The sequence below is a fragment of the Anopheles ziemanni genome, chromosome 3 (assembly GCF_943734765.1).
Source record: "Anopheles ziemanni chromosome 3, idAnoZiCoDA_A2_x.2, whole genome shotgun sequence".
Classification (NCBI taxonomy): domain Eukaryota; kingdom Metazoa; phylum Arthropoda; class Insecta; order Diptera; family Culicidae; genus Anopheles; species Anopheles ziemanni.
In genome coordinates this window covers 42,656,695-42,675,154 of record NC_080706.1, presented here as the reverse complement: position 1 = coordinate 42,675,154, position 18,460 = coordinate 42,656,695, and the positions used below count along the sequence as shown (strand labels likewise).

The 18,460-nt window shown below is 45.7% G+C and overlaps 4 protein-coding genes across 4 annotated transcripts in view; 2 read left to right on the top strand and 2 right to left on the bottom strand.

Annotated features, from left to right (window-relative positions):
- The window catches only part of LOC131284771 (uncharacterized), a 33,075-nt gene extending 29,217 nt beyond the window's left edge, over positions 1 to 3,858 (bottom strand). The window contains exons 1-2 of the mRNA XM_058313629.1: positions 3,821 to 3,858; positions 1,674 to 1,757 (exon numbers count right to left, since the gene is read on the bottom strand). Coding sequence (XP_058169612.1) covers positions 1,674 to 1,757; positions 3,821 to 3,858 — 122 coding nt within the window. The remainder of the gene's footprint in view (positions 1 to 1,673; positions 1,758 to 3,820) is intronic.
- A 3,198-nt stretch (positions 3,859 to 7,056) lies between these two features.
- On the bottom strand, positions 7,057 to 10,022 carry LOC131286861 (protein prenyltransferase alpha subunit repeat-containing protein 1). The gene is made up of 3 exons (XM_058315866.1): positions 9,703 to 10,022; positions 8,501 to 8,970; positions 7,057 to 8,321 (listed from the first exon to the last, which is right to left on the bottom strand). Exons 1-3 carry the CDS (start codon positions 9,783 to 9,785, stop codon positions 7,489 to 7,491), a joined length of 1,386 nt encoding a protein of 461 aa, XP_058171849.1. The 5' UTR covers positions 9,786 to 10,022; the 3' UTR covers positions 7,057 to 7,488.
- Positions 10,023 to 10,492: 470 nt separating this feature from the next.
- On the top strand, positions 10,493 to 11,534 carry LOC131286668 (iron-sulfur cluster assembly 1 homolog, mitochondrial). The gene is made up of 5 exons (XM_058315652.1): positions 10,493 to 10,662; positions 10,754 to 10,807; positions 10,880 to 10,955; positions 11,063 to 11,137; positions 11,201 to 11,534. Exons 1-5 carry the CDS (start codon positions 10,579 to 10,581, stop codon positions 11,302 to 11,304), a joined length of 393 nt encoding a protein of 130 aa, XP_058171635.1. The 5' UTR covers positions 10,493 to 10,578; the 3' UTR covers positions 11,305 to 11,534.
- Positions 11,535 to 12,524: 990 nt separating this feature from the next.
- On the top strand, positions 12,525 to 17,431 carry LOC131286194 (ras GTPase-activating protein 1). The gene is made up of 8 exons (XM_058315117.1): positions 12,525 to 12,785; positions 13,157 to 13,558; positions 13,628 to 13,741; positions 13,819 to 14,804; positions 14,873 to 15,219; positions 15,936 to 16,848; positions 16,937 to 17,093; positions 17,189 to 17,431. Exons 2-8 carry the CDS (start codon positions 13,381 to 13,383, stop codon positions 17,338 to 17,340), a joined length of 2,847 nt encoding a protein of 948 aa, XP_058171100.1. The 5' UTR covers positions 12,525 to 12,785; positions 13,157 to 13,380; the 3' UTR covers positions 17,341 to 17,431.
- Positions 17,432 to 18,460: the final 1,029 nt, after the last annotated feature.

The following is an 18,460-nucleotide window of genomic DNA, read 5'->3' as shown; positions in this document are numbered from 1 at the left end:
GCAAAAAAGAAAATATCTGTACCAACGGAACGGCTGTGTCGCAAACGAAAGCACATAACCGACCGACTACAGTAAACATGAGGCATTGTAATTAGCTCCCAAACGACTTGGGATGGTTGTACCACCACCCGTGCCACCCGGGAACCGATTGGCCGCTTTTTTACAACTTCCGGTACCAAACAGGGGCGCGCCGAAGCTCATCTTCCGTCATGTCGATCGAAAGGTGCGCAGCAGGGTGTGCAGAATTTTGCAATGGTTCCCTGAGGGTTAAACGCCCCTGGAGGTTGTGTGCGAAATAAGTGTTCAACCTTGCGGACTCTTTGACGCGATGCGTTTTGCATGTTAATTCAACTTTTCGCGCATCTCGGGCGCTTTGTGGAATGGGAATTTGATTAAAAAGGATCACCGAAGGCTTTCCACGCCACAAATCACTTTCGATCAGATGCGAATGTAGCCGAAAGGCTCAAAGTCTCTATAAAAATCAATCAACAACAACAACAACAAATCACTTTCGATCGGATGGCTGTGGATGCAATGTGTATATGCAAAAGGAGATAAAATTGTCGAGGGCACAAGAAGATTTAATTGAGCATAGAACTGCACTGGCAACGGTTTGCCCCTCGCAGTACAGGCTTCACTCTGCACCACACTACGTTTGTTTCACTTTTCTTTTCGCTCCCGGAACTGACCACAACTGTTTGCTGCTCCTCGCTGGCGGAAATGGGCGCGCCAATGCAACGCGTGTAGCCGATGCGAAACCGTCCGTAAGACTGGTTCCAGCTCGCCTCCACATCGCAACATCGGGTCAGCAATTATCAGATCACACCCGGGGCGCACTCTCAAAGCGGCCGTTGTCAAACGGGGTGTTGATAAATGGCGCACAGGTGTTTTTCGCGGGCCCCAAAATTACCAACACGTCCCAGTGCCGCTTGCTTGTAGACATGGAGGGTTTTCTTGGACGTTGGAAGTAATTCATTTGTTTTTTTTTTCTCTCTACACCCTTTTTGCTCCATTTTATGGACTACGAGCTCTGGCGGAACACCTGTTCGTCACACTGGCAGCTCTTATCAGCGCCGGGCAAAAAGTGTGGCAGCGCCTAGAGTCTACACCTCTTTTTTACAATCAATAAAAATCTCTGACGAAACCGAGGGATCATAAGTGCAGACTGTTGAATTTGTCCCATTGCGTCATGCATGACGAAGTTAGACAGATGGAGGAAAATTGTTTCCGTTGTTTTTTTTACATCATTTAACTATTTAATATACGGCACGCATTATGGAAATAATTAGAATTTTGCATGTATATTACAAGAAAAATGGTTTTAAAATATTACCAAACAAGTGATGTGCAATACCAATGCAATTAAAATAGAGTGCTGTCACAAACTTGGTAAGAAATGTACATTGAAAAATAAAATGGTGCGCAACTTGCTCTAAACATTCAACATTTATTGGCTTTCGTTCTTTTTTATCTACATAAATCTTCCATATCTTCCATATCCATAGCGCAAAATCTCTATTCTAGTCGAGCACAATTAAAAAGCATACATGCGTATCTACTCCTCTTATGCTGTGGTTGTTGCTCGGCCCTGCTTCCAAAGGCCAAGTCCCACCATCCCGACCTACACTACACGAACAGCGACGATTGGTACTTGGGGGGGGGGCTTCACTTACCCTTCAATGTCCAGACGAGCGCATTCGGCGGCAACGATTCCGCCCTTGGCATGGAACGTTTTGGCCAAACCCTTGCGGGGCGATCTGGAATGAGCGGGGAACGGAAACGGAGAGAAAAAAACGTGGCGTTTGAGCATCTTGTGGACGGGCGAGGGGTTGGCAGGTGACCCACAGGGAATGGATAGATCGATGCCTGTACGTGTGGGATGTTAGTTTGTGGATGGCTTTTGGTATGTGAATTCCAAAACAATTTTGGTACTACAGCGAATAGTTGATTAATGATAAATGATGCTTCACGATAAAGCTTGAAACAACGGAGAGGATTTTTGAAGATTTGCAAAAAATCAATCGCGGATTTTTATGTCAGATGTAAGTGAAAAAATACCCAACCTCCGATAAGGGGCAGCTCCCGAGTGAAAGAAATCATAAATCCATAAATATGTAGAAGTCACCAGAAATCTTAAAATTATACTTTTCAATTGAAATTAAATTAAAATATGCTTTTAAAAAGGAAATCATAATATTGAAAGAGTACGTTACATCATTCTTCAGTTTCTGTTACTTTTAAAGTCAACTTCGCTGAATAAAGGCTTATAGTTAAAAAAAACAAAACCACCAACCAAACAACCACTTTATGAGCCACTGTGCCCTTAAGTAATATGCCGGGATTATTAAGTCTCTAAAGAACACATTTTAAACCTTCTGCGTACGTGATGAATAATAAATAAAATGAAAGTACCTCAATGTGGGGCATATTTCCAAACCAAAGCGTTGGAATAAAGAGAGATAATGGACAAAGATTTCGCTAGCCTCATCTTCGTTAAATTTTTAATGATAAAATAATGCGCAAGATTAGTTTACATTCTTGACGGGATAAAATTTACGGTTTTTTAGTGACTCTGCACGAATTGTTCTTTTTATGTATTCAATTTCGTTTGCCAAAAGGTAAAATAAAAACATGGAAAAAATAATGTAAAGAATAACTCAATTTTATAGTTACAGTAAACGTCTTAGCGCGCCTGGCTAGTTTTTATCCTTTGTGGAAAAATAAAATGTTAGTTTCTTTTCACAAGAGCTTTATTATTTGATACTAACTTTAAACATCTTCTTCAAGAGCTCTTGTGAAAAGAAACCAACATTTTATTTTTCCACAAAGGATAAAAACTTTTAATATCTTCTTTAGCTCTTGTGAAAAGAAACTAACATTTTATTTTTCCACAAAGAAAATAACCAGCCAGGTGCGCTAAGACGTTTACTGTAACTATAAAATTAAGTTATTCTTTACATTATTTTTTTCATGTTTTTTTTTACCTTTTGGGAAACGAAAGTGAATAAATAAAAAGAACAATTCGTGTACGAGTAACAGCTAGTTTTCACAATCAAAAGATAGCACAATACTGCTTCATTCTAGACATCACTTCAAAACTTATTTTGAATCTTATTTAAAAATTTATAATTTATGCTTAAGAACATTTCACTCACAATATATTTCCGTTTTAGGTTACCAACTTAACCCTGAATTCCGTAGCAAGGATATTTGTTTTAATTTTTTTCCGATTTGTATTTTTGCAACACGCACTCCCAACACCATGATCGGAACAGTACGGGTTTTTACTCCTTAATTAGCTATTTATTACTCTCACGCTAATTTATACAAAATAGTAGTTTCGACAAGTTCCACACCAGAGCCGTTCATGCTCGCCCCCGAATGTGACTGGGAATTAAAATACAAAAGAAAACAAATAGAACCTCCTCCAAGCCACTTTCCCAGCCCGAGAAAAGCCCACGTCACACTTGGACGGTGGTGGGTGGAATGGAAAATGTGGTAAAAATCAATGAACGACGTGTGTGTGTGTAGGGATGGTATGTGTGTGTGTGTGTGCGTTCCAATCATTATGTAACTAAATGTTATGTTTCATGTTGTTGCAGCCAAGTACAAGGACGTTTAAAGTAGATCGCTTGTACGCAGAGTAACGTTTGCATCATCATCCATGATAACGCAGCAGATGACGTGCGGATGGCGAATGGGCATGTGTGGGAGGGTTGTGGAAGATCAATGCCAATGTAAATCCTCCAATCGGGTTGCTTCGGGAAATGATCGGTAATGGTGGCAGGGGAGGAAATGCAAGGGAGGAAATCAAACGTACCCCTTCAGATCCGCTAGGCTGCGATTTTTCCGCAACATTTTTGCGCCGGCTGGTGGAGCAGGTCGGTACCGACGTGATCCGGAGCTAAACCGACCTGTGACTCAACAAATGCCGTTCTCCAAGAGGTACCCCGCGGCTTTATGCGGTGTCCTCGGGCTCTCCCGCACGGTCCTGCGGTGTTCCAGCGGCGCTGGACCGACACGTTCTTTGAACACAATCCATTTGAGGCGAGCTCAGTTTTTTTTTTTGGGCAAATTTCACACTCACCCCGTCCAGGGCACAAGAACGTCTCAATAAACGTCAACGGTGACGCGATTGGCAGCTTTTTTTTTCGATCGCTCTCGGCTCCCTTTTGGTGAGCCTTGAGATGAACAGACGAACAACCTAGCTACGCCATCCAACGATGACAGGATTTCCACTTGATTGCAACGGGACAGACGGGGCTTTCGCTCACACTATAGAACCGCGTCTCTTCCGATGGCCAACGGAGGGACGAAATATTCCAGCAGGCAAAATGCCTTCACTTCGCTTGCCACTCGCACGCCGCGAGGATAGTTCAAGGGCAATCGGAGAACCTGCAGCAGCATCAGTGCTGTCCGTTTGTGGACCTCGAGCAGTTCCTCACCGGACCTTCCGATGCTGAAGGGTTCGGTAATGGGTTCACCGGAATTTACGCAAGACCTACGCGTAACACACACTACACCGGACGGTGAAAGGAAGCCCTGGACCGAAAAGGACTCCCCCGAAAGGACGGCCGCACGCCCAACGAACGATCTCAAGAAAACCAGTTGGAAGACTGCGGACGATTCTTGTGGGCTTCTCGCTGGTTGGTAGACATCCTTCCTACGGGGGAGGCATTTCTTATACCAATGGGCTCTCAAGCAGGGTTTTGTTGAAAATATCCCCCCCCTTCATATGCTCCTAAAAAAGGACTCTCTCTCCCTCTCTCGCTGTCTCTCTTTAGTTTATTTTTCTCTCGGCTTTGAGGCTTTTAGTAGTTCAAGCTCAAACTCTCCCTTGTTTGTGCGAGTCGTCGAGAAAGCAACTATGAAGCGAAAAAAAAAACCCACCACAAAGTGTTCCGTGGCCAGGGAACTCCCGTCCGATGAAAGCTGTCATAACCGGCGTACCAAAACACGCATGTGTGCCCCAGGCGTTCTTGGCGACATGCCTACCGTGTAATAATGGATCAATCGATTCCGTCGCAACGGGGCAGGAGTTGGAATTGGTGGCAAACAGCCAACGGAAAAGGTGTCAGATCGAATATGTACAGCAAATCATCAATCATTCATTTCGACCGAACCGAAGAACAGGTATTGCGGGTCAAGGGGTGGTTCCGGTCGCGGAAGGCATTGGGAGAACGTACCAACACAGAAGGGGTTTTACGTGGTGGCCTGTTCTGGTGACCAGTAATCCCTTATCCTTTCCACCGCTGTGATGTAATCCTTGGCACCGTTCCTTGGAACAGAGAACTGGGGGTGGGAGGGAAAACCTTCTTCTGACACATTCAAACCACATTCCCCCAACAGGTGCGGTGGTGTTGGTATGTGTTATGCGTAAACAATCCACGACTTTCTGGCGGTGGTAGGTCGGAAAAGTGTGACGACGCGTCGGAAAATCGAATATTACGCACCAACAACAAACGGACGCGCAAACGAGGGGAATCCGGGTGTAGAGATGGCGTCGACGCGGCAACACTTATGCGGGGGGGTTGCTCCACCCCCTTGGAGCATGGTAAATTCGAATTCCGGATCAATCCGGCTCGATGAACCTCTTTTCCGACCAGTTTTCCCCGAACCTTAAGTTGATACTTACTGGCAACCTTTTGTTTTGTTTATATGCAAATCGTACAACCCCTCTTTTTGGCGAGACCGACACACGGTTTCACAGACAAACACGCACACACACTCAAACACGGCACCACTTCCGGAGGCACACACAGTCCGCGTAGGGATTCACTGATTTTTCTGTTCGGCGTGTGGAAATCGCGTCGCGGCCATCTCGTCGGACAGCGCACGGTGACGGCAGAACATGCCGGCCAGCGGACACACCTCACATGAAATGCATTTTCATTGATCGGAAGCGGACAGTTAGCGTCGGAACAACGTAGCTCGCGTAGTCAACTATTTGACAGCACTTTGAGGCTCTGCGTATTCGGAAAAATGGATCGAACAGGGACAGCGCATGCGCGCCAGAGTAGTAAGTGTGAGCACCGTCGGCGACTGTAATGTTGTATTGCATGTTGCTTCGAGCGCGGCATGTTCTAATGCGAGATGCCGGCATCGAGATGGCGAGAGCAAATCTACTCTCCGTACTCTCCGACCTGCATGTGGTTGGCATGGCCACATGGAACAACATTGATCGGGCGAGCTCTGATGCTCCGATCTGGTGTTATTTTGAAACGCGATCGCAGTAAAGGCAAAGAAAGATTCGCGCAGCACGCGACTTGCAAGTCCGTTGATTAGGTTTTGTTTTGTGCAATTGTTTTCGTTACGCAATTGTTCCCATTGCACGAAGGTGTGGCTGAGAGTGCCACGTGCTAGGTAGTCTAAATATGGTGAGTGCAAATAAAATAAAATTAAATTCTTGATATCATGATACACATGCTAACTGTTGGAAAAGAATGTAACAAAATCCATGCATCCATTTTAGAAATTGGAAGAAGGTCAATTTTCAAACAAATCATGTGCCATTACGGAAAATGGCATCTAAATCTTTCAACTTTTTCTCATGCCTATGAACTTCAAATATCTGTATTTCGTTTATTTAAAAAAAATTAAGTAGAACAATTTTTAAAATTTTTAAAAACCACAAAAGATATCATTTTTATCCCTAAGGGTTTGTTCGTTCGTACCTTAGTAAATACAGTAAATCGATGATTTGATAGCTGATACCTTCTTGTCAGTATAATTTAACTCATCAGAATTTAATTTGATACGTTGTGATAATTAGCGCAATTTAATATAGTGTTTTTGTTTAGATACTTGAAACGGCCTAAACGTTTAGCAATTCAAGAGATAAGCATAATCCTTAAGAAACGATGTCGAACCATTATCTAAGAGATAGTTATTTCTGAATTTTAAGATTTAATTTAAAAAATTTTAATTATGTTTAGGATTATTCATTAAATTACATCAAGCAAATCGGTAAAAAATCGGAATAAGAATACCATCAAAACAAACGTTCATTCCTTGTGTTTCATTACATCTTTATTATTTATGCTGGCAGGTGCGGACAAGGAAAAAAATATTCTAAAACAAAGTTCAACTTTTGGGCTAATCTCTAAAAATAGTTTGCTTTATTGATTGTTTCGGAGTAAAATTGGCTAATAGGAAGTCGAGCTTGTGCATTTGTTGTCATATTATTGCTTGGTAAAACGAAGCCCGCCTGAAGCTCGTCGAACGATGGGAAGCATAAACATTCAAGAGCGTTTGCAAAATTTGCACTTACTTTTGATTTGTAAATATTAGAAAAGAAGGAAAAATACATATTAAAATCTCCTATGGTGTTCGCTTCAGTTACCGAGCAGTAAGTAACTGATCATGAAGATAACGAACAGATCGACAGCAATACGATAACATTCGAGCTACTGCGTAACAGTGGGGGGTCTAGGACTAGGAACATGATCGTAGCACCAGTTGCTTTTAGCAAAGGACACTCTCAGCCTCCTATTGTTCCGATTCGATCCCTAGGAAAGATTTGCACCATTGCGCGTGCCGTGGGTCCGCCTGTGCCCGGCGCAGCTCGTCCACTTTCAGGGCCTGCAGTAGCTCGCTGGCATCCTCATCGAGCCGGGTGATCTTCGAAAGTGGCTGCTGGCAGCCGGTTCCGCTTGGTCCAGGATAAGCTTCATCCGCCGCCCGTAGCAACCAGCCGGGTGCATGCCGCAACCGGTCGATGAGAAATTTTACCATAAATTTCCTATGATTTTCCAGCGCCTGCGAAACACTGTGAAGGGCGCAAAGTTCGACACACATCCGTAAATCGTATGCGGCCTGGTTGAGACAGTACAGGAAGGTTTGCACCCGCAGTTGGCTCAGCAGCTCGAGCTGCTCTTTGGTTATGGCAGGTATCAGGTAGCGCAGGAGACCGTGCACCGTGGCATCCTGCGAAGGTACAACGGTCGGTGCCGGGCTGCCGGTGAGCGATTCGATTAGCGTACAGAGTGCGTCATATTTGCGGCGTTTCCGAGTGGCTGGCTCGGTGGAACCAGATGCCGACCCTTCACCACCATCGTCGTCGTCGTCGTCATCGTCCTCGTCGTCGAAGTAGCACAGCTCGAACATCTTGGCCAGTACGAACTGGCGGTGGTTGTAGCAACTGTAGTCGTGGATGTGCTTGCGGATGAACTTTTCCGTTTTGTACACCTCGTACTTCAGCAGCTGGGGCGCTTTCATCAGCACCCATTGCCGGTGGCACCAGGCGTGATAGTTGGTGTTGCTCTTGTCCGCACTCTTCTCGCACAGGCTTATTTCAAACGACCAATCGATGGCATCGTAACCTGCAAAGTAAAACAAGGTGATAATTAACGAACATGTAGCGTTGTTTTTCTCCTGCTCTGAACGAATAATTTCAACGCTTCCTTTTGAACTTGACCGCTTCTTTTGACACATTCGATTCTAGTTCAACTGTGATTATCTCTATTTCCTTCACAAAAAGTCTCCGGTGATTAGCACTTACTCTGGAACAGGTACAGCCATCGTCGGTACGCAAACGCTTCGTTCGATTTGGGCTTTTTGCTGAGTACGAGGGCCGAAAAGTGGAACTCCCTCGAAATGTCTAACCGATTCTTCGCAAACAGCTGCCGGCGCAGGTTCCAGAAGGTGGCTACATCCGGGTTGATCAGTATGGCACAGTTTAGGTACTTGATGATCGGTACACTGGCTCCGTTCCCGGCATTTCCGCCGCTTCCTCCACTGTGCAGGCATCCACCGAGTTTGCCCTTCTCCGACGCCATCCAGCAGCCGGTTCCGCAGCTGACGGGCAGCGCGTTGGAGGCCAGCCATTCGTTACGGTACTGCAGTATCAATCGGTGTGCGTACGCGTAGATAAACTCCACGCACCAGGACTGCAGGCCCAGGTTGTGCTCGACATGGATCACCGGTGATTTGTTCTGGTTCAGTGGCATCGGTATGATTTCGAATCCAATCCTACACAACAACAAAAAAAAAGCCCGAGAGCGAATGGCGAACGAAAGGGAGAGTTATTTATGGTCCAGTGGCATTGACGGTACGAAGGGAGAAACCATTTCGAGGCGTTATTTTTGCCTCCCACCGGTTCTAACCGTCCGCATTCTCCAACGACGGCAGAGGATGGGCGGATTCTGGCTTAATCAAAATAAATTGCTCCCGCCAATTATGCGGAATTACTTCCAATCAAACGAACTTGTGTGCGTCGGCCAGCTGCATGCGCGCAAACTGATCGTGTTTCGCCGCCTCAGCCTATCATCGCGAGTCGTCCGTTTTGTTCATCTCGGGCGCCTCAAGGCCAAAGCACCTTCACGCGATAAAGGAGACAGAAGCCGAAAGAAACGTACACACAAACTTCCGAAGGACACGCAAAGATCATGTTTGCGTGTTCGACCTGCGGATGTGTCCATATCCCAGAATCGCAACTTTCCAATGTAGTTCGCGAATGTGGCGTGTGTCTTCGCTGTCTTGTTGCGTTGTAATTGTTTCTTAAATTGATATGACCTCCAATCCACCGATCCTCGAATGGCACGTCGATCAACTGCGCTTTCGGCGATGCTCCACTTCTGTAATCTTTCACGCGAAAGCCATCCGAAAGAAGCTCGGAACCGTTGCTGCACAAAGGCCCCCACCACGGCATCCTTGAGGCGACAAAGGGGACCTGCAGAAGTTAGCGATTTTCCAGATACTCACAGCTCAGGATCGCGTACAAACACTGCGTCGATTTCATTGATAATCTTTTCACAGAAGGCAGCATCCTCTTCGTCCTGCCCCATGGTTGGTAGAGTTGGAGGAAAAAACACTGACTGTGGCGCGATATTTTGCAAACCCCTTGGTGCTCCTTTCTTCGCAGCGTAAGAATAGATTGCCCGAGACGTGGTTCGCAGATTCGCTGCGCGGTGAAGTGCTACCGTGAGGTCAACCAGCAATGAAGATCTTGCACGGAATTCGGTTGCCTTTATAGACACACTCGTGTGTGGACGAACACGAAACACTTGTCCCACTGCTTCACGTCGTTCTCGGACTGCCGTCGTTTCCTAAAGAAAACAATCCGCAGCTGAACCTTCGAGGGATGACAGCTTGCGCGAGCTGATTGTTGGTGCGAACGGGTGCTCCGATGTTATTGTTTATGCATCTCTTTTTGTCCCATGCTTGATGAGATTCGGCAAGGTTGTATCGTACAGATTCGAAACAAGATTTTTTTCCAAATAACGCTTCAACTAAAATTGTATGATATTACATTTTGAGTGACGCCTGATTTTCTAACCACAATAGATCAGCCAAATAAACGAATAACTATCAAAGCCTTTCAAATATGGTTCGAAATATCACATTTGTTTACGTATAACAAATACACCACCATTCTCCACGCGAACAGAACTGGGTATGTTACGAAACTGTATTGCAATGTCAACACATCAAGCTGATTGTCATTTTTTTAAAACTTCTCGAGTGCGAAGGTGCTTTTGTTGTGAAATCAAGTCCAAAGCGTAGAAAAATAATCATTCGTCTATTCTTTCCGGTTGTTGCAGATTAAATTAAGAAGTCTGTGAAATCCTACTAGCTAACATGGCTTCTAAAATTGTGGCTACAGCCACCGTACGCGCTGTGAAACATCGCAAGCTGCTGCCGATGAGAGCTGCGCTATCGTTGGTAAGCAGCATTATCGATTGAAAGATCCGGATTATGAAACGTGATGGTAATGGGGATAATTATGTTGTTGTTTTTTCACTTTTATAATCAGACACCGGCTGCAGTGAACAGGATAAAGCAGCTTCTGGATGGCAAAACAGAATATGTAAGCAACTGGAACGGCCAAACAAGCAGGTGATCCTGATGATGTTCATTGTTTTTATTTGTATATTTCTAGATTGGACTGAAAGTTGGCGTACGGCAACGTGGATGCAATGGGCTTTCATACACTTTGGATTATGCTTCCACAAAAGGTTTGCCGATTTCTTCCGCCTAGACAGAATGTTTTTATGTGGTTACATAAACGTTATGATGCACACGCAGATGTTTAACACATGTGCTATTTATTGTTTTTTTATAGATAAAATGGACGAAGAAGTGGTCCAGGATGGCGTCAAAGTATTGATCGACAAAAAGGCACAACTTTCATTATTAGGTAGATCTTGAGAAGTGATAGTATAAAATTGGCACCCAAACTATAAAGTTCATTTCATTCTAGGAACCGAAATGGATTACGTTCAAACCGATCTATCTGCAGAGTTTGTATTCAATAATCCCAACATCAAAGGAACGTGTGGCTGTGGAGAATCTTTCAGCATCTAATAAGAGATCGTTCTTCATGCAATTGCTGCTACGTTGCGCAATGACTAGAAGGCTCCCAAGAAGCCGGCTACACTTTTATGAAGATGCTTAATTTAGTCTGTTTTGTTAGGTTGTTTTAATTTAGCGTGAACAAATGTTTCAAATGTACATAAAAGATAGCTTAGTAGCGGAGTTAATTCTTTAATAAATTGCTAATGTTGTAGTTCATTGTTGGTAATGAATGTCAATGTGAAATAAGGTGGCGAACCATTAATCTGTTGTTAAAATTAGAAGCCTTTTATAATACTTTTCGGAATCGGAATTGGAGATCAACTTGACGAGGAAATAAAGCATGCAGTCCAGTTCCATATGATAGTATATATATTATGACCATAATTTGAAGACTGATTTGTGAAAAGAATTTTTAAAGCTTTTCTGGAGAGCGTAAAATCCTTTTTCTTCTCTTTGAAGTGGAAAACCTCTCGTTGAAACCAAGGCTACTAGAACAATACGTGAAAAGCCTCATAAGTCATAAGTGTAAATAATGCCTGCAAAGATAATTTGTTGATAACTTTTTAGTCCCTGAATCGATTTTTACAATTAACCCCTCAAATGAAAGGTTTTATCGAGGCAAAAAACGTTGTCAACAATCAAATTTGCAACGACCACTCTTTTTTATAGATCTTGGGATATGCTCCTCGTCGCTTGGGTTTATACTGTCGGATCTAGAGCTGGAGGAACGGTAATTACCGATTCACGAACGGTATATTCTATCCGGTGCGGTAAGCGGTGGGACTCATCATCATCATCATGTAAACAAATCAATGTCGGTCTGGAAATTGTTAATCCTAATCTGAATCCCCAGAATCCGATACAGAATCGGGTAAAAATGGTCTGGTCCTGATGAAATGGGTTTGGTTGGGTGGAACAACTCGGAGATAATGGACATTCTACTGTATTTTTTTGTAAAAAATAGGTTCCAGGAAGTTTTCTAGAGCCTAAATGGGATTCGAATCTTTGGAATCCGTCTAGGGATCGAATCTTCGAATCTTCCGAATCCCGATTGTGCCAACACTAGTCTAGTCGTCTCTTTCTCGCGCTAGCTGACAGTTGAATTTCTAAAAAACCAGATCCGAAGGAAAAATGTTTTCTTCGACAAAGTTGTTTGTCTCGAAAAGACCATTCATTTGAGGGGTCACTTGTTAAAAATCGGCCAGAGTGCAAGAAAGTTATAAACAAATTAGTAGCGGTCGTGTCTCGGCGACTCGCGGATGACAACGACATCATCTCAGTGGTGGATTAATCATCGCTATCGGGGAGTTGGAAGTGGAAAAATCCTGTTCGTACATGCATATAAATTGGTGCAGCAGTCGTCATCGTGTCACAGCGGCCGATAGTGTGCAAATATTGTAAAAAAAAGCTGCCCAGCAAGACAATCGAGTTTGCTGCAGGTTTTGTGAAATGGATTAATACACCGAGGCGTTGCTGCTGATGGAAGTGATGTGAGTAAAGTTGAAAAAATGGGACATCCTTAGCTTCGGGTGCGGACCTTTTGTGTGTTCGGAGTGTTGACGCAGAAGAAATCACCCAGTGCATTGTAGGTGGAAAACAAATCAATTTCCACCCGTCTTTCTGGGTCACTTTTTCTCTGGTCCCTGGTTATTATCTTCAAACCGGGGGGCAAAGTTTTATTCCACTTTCTTCCAAAGTGAACGATAAGTGTATCTTTTTTTTTTTCATTGGTCCCATTTCCTCCTTCCATCGTCAGTCAATCGTGGCGATAAGTTTGCAAGCAACATAATCGAATCGACCTCCTGCCGATGGTTTCCAGCTTTTTCTTATTGGTTCTGTTTATTTTTGGTTTTCTCCTCAGTTTCTCTCCGGCATTGCAGTTGCACATCCGTCAGTCGTGCGGGGTGGAAGAGGGTAATGTACTAAACTAGGCGTGCTGCGTCAGAGACAAAGAAGCCGTGTGAAAAGTACATCCCCCGGGGCGACATTTGGCGATTGGTGACGGTTTGTGGAGGTTTGGTTTGGAAACGATTGCTCGAATACTTCACCATCGCAGGACCTTGACCGCCGGACAAGGCATTAGTCATGGCAGATATGATGCGTCTGAGTAGTAGCGGTGGTGCCCTGGGCGGTGGTTTCCATCGCGACAAGCTCGGATCACCGTCTACCGGCTCGGAGGATGGTGGCGCCGGATGTATCGATTTGGCCGAGATTGCTCAGGAGCTGGATCAGGATGAGTTCGACGGACCGGCCACTTTAAACGGTGAGATGATGTGCTTGAGGATTGGTTTAATGTTGGAATGACGTTTTCTTACTATTCTGGTCATTCTAGGAGATCGGCCGGCGATTATTGCCCCGCCGGAAAGCGAGTGGTACCATGGGCGACTCGATCGATACAGTGCAGAGCAGCGGCTGAAAACTGCCTCGAAGTTGGGCAGCTACCTTGGTGAGTTATTCAGTTGCGTTACGTCCCCAGTAGGCGATGTTGTTTAGCAGAACCTCATGGCCTTCTATATTTTGCAGTGCGGGAGAGTGATCGAAAGCCGGGCTCGTACGTGCTAAGCTACCTCGGGCGCACCGGTATCAATCACTTTCGCATTACGGCCGTCTGCGGCGACTTTTACATCGGTGGCCGTCAGTTCTTTTCGCTTAGCGATCTCGTCGGTTATTACACCTCGTGCAGCGATCTGTTGAAGCGGGAGCGGCTCGTGCAGCCCGTTGCACCGCCGGAACCGGTGAACGACAAGAAGCGTGTCGTCGCCATCCTACCCTACACCAAGATGCCCGACACGGACGAGCTGACGTTCCAGAAGGGCGATATCTTCTTCGTGCACAACGACATGGGCGACGGATGGCTGTGGGTGACGGCACACCGGACAGGCGAACAGGGAATGATCTTCCGTGAGCTGGTCGAAGACCTCGATCCGGCCATCGATCCGAATACCGTATTCCCTTGGTTCCACCCGACGTGCACCAAGAACGAGGCGGTCGACATGCTGGTGAAGGCGGGACCGGGCAGTTTCTTAGTGCGCCCAAGCGATAACTCTCCCGGCGATTACTCGCTGTTCTTCCACATCAACAATCAGATCCAGCGGTTCCGCATCGAGAAGAAGGGCGTCCGGTATCTGATGGGTGGACGGACGTTCGAGTGTCTGGACGCCGTCATCAACCGGTACCGCAAGGAGCAGATCGTCGAGGGGCACACCCTTATGCACCCGGTCATCAATGGTAGCCAGCCGGAGTACCACCCGCCGACGAACCTGGCCAGTGCGGCCGAAAAGATTTACGCCACACTGCGCGAGTGTCGCGATCAGAACATGCTCAAGAAGACGAAGGGCATCAAGCATCACGGGTACTTGCACAAGAAGTCGGACAAGACGGCGAAGTGGAAGCAGCTGTTCTTCGCCCTGCTGGTGGAGGGCTCCGAAACGCACCTGTGTTTCTATGATAGCCCGAAAAAGACCAAACCGAAGGGTTTGATCGATCTGTCGTGTGCTTATCTGTATCAGGTAAAACGAATCACTATTCAATCATCTTAAGTTCCCTTTTTACAGACCCTTTCTTCTGATCCCATTAGTGCCATGAATCGTTTTGGGAGCGCCAACACTGCTTCCAGATAGTGGAGCGAGCGCTACCGTGCCTCGCCACGATTACCTATCTCTGTGCCAACAATCAGGAGAGCTACATCGAATGGATATCTGCGCTGAAGTCGCACTGTGTCTCGCAGCTAAGCAAAGCACAGTCAAAGGTACCGCGGCTGCGCGAACTGCGTTGCCTCAATCTGCAGATCCTGGAGGCACATCGGCTGCCGTTCAAGCTGGTGCCGCATCCGTACTGCGTCGTTTCGCTCAACCAGGTGAAGGTTGGCAAGACGCGCGTCAAGACAGCCCCAGATCCAGTTTGGGAGGAAGAATTCGTACTAGAGTAAGTACAAAGTTTGGATTAACATTGATTTTTTTAAATGGACACATTTTCTATGGTGATAAAAAAACTACTCAAAATAATTGCATGGAGTAAATTTTTATGTAAGGTCTTAAGTACTTAAGTATTTTTAAAAAAATATTTCTTTTATGACCTTGACGAGGCCGTTCTGCTCCGTTTGGGCTTTAAAGTATTGCAATCGACCCTACGTTTAATTTAAATGTTTTTTGTTTTCGATTGGTAGTAATGTGGGAGATTGAAGACATTGGAGAGGTTAAAGAATGTTTGGTATATTGATGATATTGCAACTACTCCGGTGAACTTTAGGTATGATTCACTATGCCAAATTAGTACAAAATTGTTTCTTTGTATCGTACTTTGTGTGATGTTTTCTGTTAAAATTAGCCACTTCCAGAAGGCATTACTGCTATATAGCTTTTGGCAAATTTGACATAAACATAAAAGAAACGCTTCACTTGATGATGTTTTCAAAAGAAAGTGGTTAGCGTTTTTTTAATTTTTGCATGAAAAATCGAAGAAAATACAAACGTTAATGCACCAAATTGATGTAACTGTATGTTACATACTTAAGGTATGTTTGCATGCGAAGATAGGGTCGTTCCATTATTGCCACTCTCATATATTTTCTTTAGTAATCTATCTTGTTTGAATAAGCCATCAATCAAAGTCAACGTTGACATCTCCTCTCCTTCCTGCAGTGACGTGCCACCGGATGTAGTGACGGTTACGATAACCGTCCTGAGTCGTGGCAAACGAGGCAAGGACTCGGAGGTGGCCGAGTTGACGGTGGACCTGTGCAGCCTCAAAAATGGTCAGGAAACGGAGGAGTGGTTCCCGCTCAACGGCATGACGCCCATGGGCGAGTGGGGCTCGATCCGGCTGCGCATCCGCTACTTGGACGACCTGGTGATGCCGTGCGAGGAGTACAGCCCGCTGCAACAGCTGCTGGTCGAATCGGAGCTGAACGCCGTCCGGGCGTTGTCAGAAATCTGCCACAACGATCGCATCCCGCTGGCCACCTCGTTGCTGAAGGTGTTCCGGCACGAGAAGCGCGAGACGGAGCTGCTGCGGATCCTGTGCCAGGCGGAGGTGGCTCGCGAAAACGAAACGTCCACCCTGTTCCGGGGTGCATCGCTGGCCACCACGCTCATGGATCTGTACATGCGCGCCGAGTGCACCCTCTTCCTGCAGTCGGCCGTCTCGGACACGATCCAGCGGATACTGGAGAGCAAGCAGTCGGCAGAACTCAACCCGACCAAGATGGACGTCAACGATGATGCGTGCTCGAACGCCGAGTTTCTGCTAATGATTCTCGACCAGGTGACGCAGTCGATCTTCACGTCGCCGGACGCGTGCCCCCGGACGGTGCGGTACATCTGTAACTGCCTGCAGAAGGCGGTCGTCGCCAAGTGGGCCTCACCGAACGAACGGCTCGTCCGCACGCGCGTTGTCTCCGGGTTCATCTTTCTGCGGCTGCTCTGCCCAGCGCTGCTCAACCCCCGTCAATTCGGTCTAGTCAATGAAACGCCGCACCAAATGGCCACCCGGTCGCTGATTATGGTCGCCAAGTGTCTCCAAAATTTGGCCAATCTCGTCGAGTTCGGTGGAAAGGTATGTACGATCAACCGATTTATTCGTCCCGTTGCAATGGATATCTAACTGTTAATGTTGCTCTTTTTTTTGCTCTTGTTTACCAAAGGAACCGTACATGGAAGTTGTCAATCCGTTCATACTGAAAAACAAGGAGCGCATGATCGTGTTCCTCGATCAGCTTTCGTCCGTCACGGACCCGAATCCACCGCCCGGATGCATCCCGGAGCAGAACAACTCCTGCACCCTCTCCAGCTCCGACGCTGGTAAGTGAATAAAGATTTGCTTTGTTGCATCGCATTCTGAATGTACCTCTCATCGGAACATGTTACCCCAAACCCTCCACCCCTACCCCATACAGGCCGCGAGCTCGCCACATTGCATCACATCTGCGTATCGTACCTGCCGGAGCTGCAGGCCATGAGTAAATCGAACAATTCGCTCAAGAAACTCGTCACCGTGACGGAGATGCTCTCCAAGCACAAGCTGAAGTACCGCGAGATGATCAGCTAATCTGTGTGCCGAAGCAAGCCAACGTACCAACGTCTCTAACGTTTAACCGACGGTCGAATGGGTGCTTCCTGCAAGCGGCACATCATGCATCACCACCAGGGAACCTCGAATACTTTTTTCTGTGAGGTTAACTTTAACTTTTCCTCCTTTCCGCCCTTCAGTAACCCGTCTTAATTTCTCCTACAAATATTTTTGATTTAACTAAAACCCATCCGCCTTCTCTATCGTGTATGTATGTATGTATGTATGAGTGCGTGTGTACGTTTATGTGTGTGTGTGTGCGTATGCGTGAATGCGTGCGTGTCCCAGTGTAAGAGAATTGATAACCGTTCACTCAGGAACAACTAACTTTAGGCATAACATATGTACGACTGATGAGGATGTTGAAGACCGACGACTAACGGCGATGAGTCATCAAAAAAAAAAAAAAACCACACGTAAACCGATTTTTGGAAAACTACAAAATGATATAGCAGCAAGAGGAAAAACAAACAGAAATTTTTGAAATCAATTCCGACGCGGGGAAACCACGAGCCGGAAGGGAGAGAGAGAGAGTGAAATACTTAGCAGAATGCACTTCACGTTTGGCTTAGTGTAAAGAATCTCGTTTTAATCTCCAAACTTAAACATATTTTTTTCTCCGCGTTTCCCCCATTTAACGACATTTTGAACGACTGATTTTTTCTTCTTATTGTGTAGAGACTTTGCTCAGCCCGAGCTGGATAGGCTTGAGTAAAAGTGGGTATTGTGGTGGTCGAAAGTAAAACCAAATGAAACTCGAATATTGCGGTATTGCGGTATATAAACGCCAGATATGAAGAAAGCAACAAATAAAAAAACGTACCGTTAAGCAACTCTTTGACGCAAGACATAAGTTAGTGATCCAAACTAGTAGGAACCATCCCCCGGGGGAGTAGTGCAGCGCGCTGGCACTAGATCGGCCACATTACCAGCTCTTTTCCATATAGCAAGAACCAGTAAAACGTAATACATTACATTAAACCATCATACAAGAAAATAAAAAAAAAAAACGAACGATAGGGGCCGTCACGCTTCGTCGATCTTAGGCTTAGCGGTCCCCGAAGAGACGGCATTAGATCAGGTAATCAAAACTTAAACA